General features: G+C 37.3%; 1 protein-coding gene across 1 annotated transcript in view; it reads right to left on the bottom strand.

The window, feature by feature from the left end:
• The window catches only part of UBE2G1 (ubiquitin conjugating enzyme E2 G1), a 107197-nt gene that overhangs the window by 21837 nt on the left and 83399 nt on the right, over nucleotides 1-1961 (bottom strand). Inside the window, exon 3 of the mRNA XM_004716193.2 lies at nucleotides 1003-1100. Coding sequence (XP_004716250.2) covers nucleotides 1003-1100 — 98 coding nt within the window. The remainder of the gene's footprint in view (nucleotides 1-1002; nucleotides 1101-1961) is intronic.

The following is a 1961-nucleotide window of genomic DNA, read 5'->3' as shown; positions in this document are numbered from 1 at the left end:
TTGGATCGCTTGTTGTTCCCTTGTCCCTGGGTTTGTTAACACCTCTTCCCTTTCCCCCTCCTCCCCCTCTCCCATGTCCCCCCGAAACTGTCAGTCCCGTTGTTTTCTCCTCCAGATTTGAACATAGCTTCTCTACTCTGACCTTTGACTAGTACAGAAAATGGAGTCAGGGAATGATTCTTAGAAAATATGACTGCTGACCAGAATTATGCGTGATAAGCATCCCTGGCTTGAGTTTTGAACTTTAAGCAGTTGGGGACTCATTACATTAATCGATTTTAAAGCTGGTTTGTCTTGGTTAGTATTTCTCCTCTAGAAGTGGCTTCAAATGGTAAGCTCACTGGGGTAGGGGAGATGGTGGGTGTGGGGGTTAAAAGAAGGAAAAGACAGTGTCAACATTTCAACACAGTAGTATTGGCCCAAGCAGTCACCATAAAAGGTAAGTGAGACTTTTTTTCCCAACACCTAAGAATACAGATGAAAACTTAACAATTACCCATGGTACAAAAACTAAAATGAAGAAATGCAAGAAAGCTTCCCCCCAAATTATGGAAAAATGAAATTGAGAAATCACTGAATATTTCCACAAATATTTCAAAGCCCTTTCACATGTCAAATATCCTAGACTGACTGACTTCTATGCTTTTTGGAGTACCCAAAGAGCCAGTTAATACCTTGGGAATGATCTCCTCAATTATAGAAGCTGCATTGATGCTGAGAATCATTTAGCAACTCTTCTCCATTTGGGAACACCCTGAGTCTCATAAAGAGCAAAAAACTAAGTAAATAAAGAAAAACTCACCACCATCACCCCATATGATCCCTGTTATGCCACTCTTTTAAAAGAATCTATAATAAGGTAATAATGTGTTGGGTACATGACCTGGGTACAAAAATTCTAAAACTACTTCACTGAGAGCTACATTTTTCTTATTGACTTTTAAAACTTTATTAACAGACCGCTGTGTTTGTAAGTATAAAAGGAAAACTAGATAAACTTACCATTTGGGTGCCAGATTTCTGTAATGAATTTCATTTTAGGAGGCCGAAGGGGATAATCTTTTGGGAAAGTGAGATGAGCCTTAAAAACACCACCTTCACTGGAAAAAATAAAAACAAGTTCTTGCCTATAAGTTCCTGCTTATAAGTAAACAATTATTAAAACAAACATAAAACAATGATGGTAGTGCTAACACTAAAAATTAAGTAATCAGCTATCATAACACTTATTAAGCTCTCCTTACTATACTCTCAAGAGTTAGGAACATGAAAAATTTGTCAAGTTTGTTAAAAAGATAAGACCAAGATCAGATCACGTTACTGTCATGCTAAAAAGCTTTCTATCACTTTGCATTGTACCAAGAACAAAATCCACAAGTCTTAACTTTGCCTATGAAGAGATTCAAACGATCATTTCTCCAAGTTATTCTCAATCCACCATTCCTCTCTATGCTGTCTCCTGTCTGGGATTAAATATACGACTGTCCAATCTACTATTTATTCATTTAAAAATGTTAATTTAGCATTATTTATATGTCAGGCACTAGAGTATAGCAGTCAACAAAGTTCTTGAACTGACAAAACCCAAACTAACCACCATTAGGTCTCATGGCCACCCTATCAGACAAGGTAGAACTGCTGCTGTGGGTTTCTGAGGCTGTAACTCTTTATGCAAGAAGAAAGCCACATCATAATTTTGAACAGCTGGCTTTGCGAGCTGCAGCCCAATGTATACACTACACCACCAGGGCTCCTGAAGTTATACAAGGGCATTTCAAAAAGTTTGTGGGGAAAGTCCACTTTCTTTCCACAAATTTTCCAAATACAATATTATATTTATATCTGTTTTGTTTATATTCCAGTGACTTTAAAGTAGTGTTGTCTGAGAGAACTTTCTGCAGTGTTGGAAATGCTCTGCACTAATATTTACTATCTACAAAAGAGTAGCCACACCCAATAAA

Source organism: Echinops telfairi, unplaced genomic scaffold, assembly GCF_000313985.2.
Source record: "Echinops telfairi isolate 266 unplaced genomic scaffold, ASM31398v2 ScPeMD7_2010;HRSCAF=2546, whole genome shotgun sequence".
Classification (NCBI taxonomy): Eukaryota; Metazoa; Chordata; class Mammalia; order Afrosoricida; family Tenrecidae; genus Echinops; species Echinops telfairi.
Note: the sequence above shows the minus strand (reverse complement) of the source record. Positions and strands in the feature narration are given on the sequence as shown.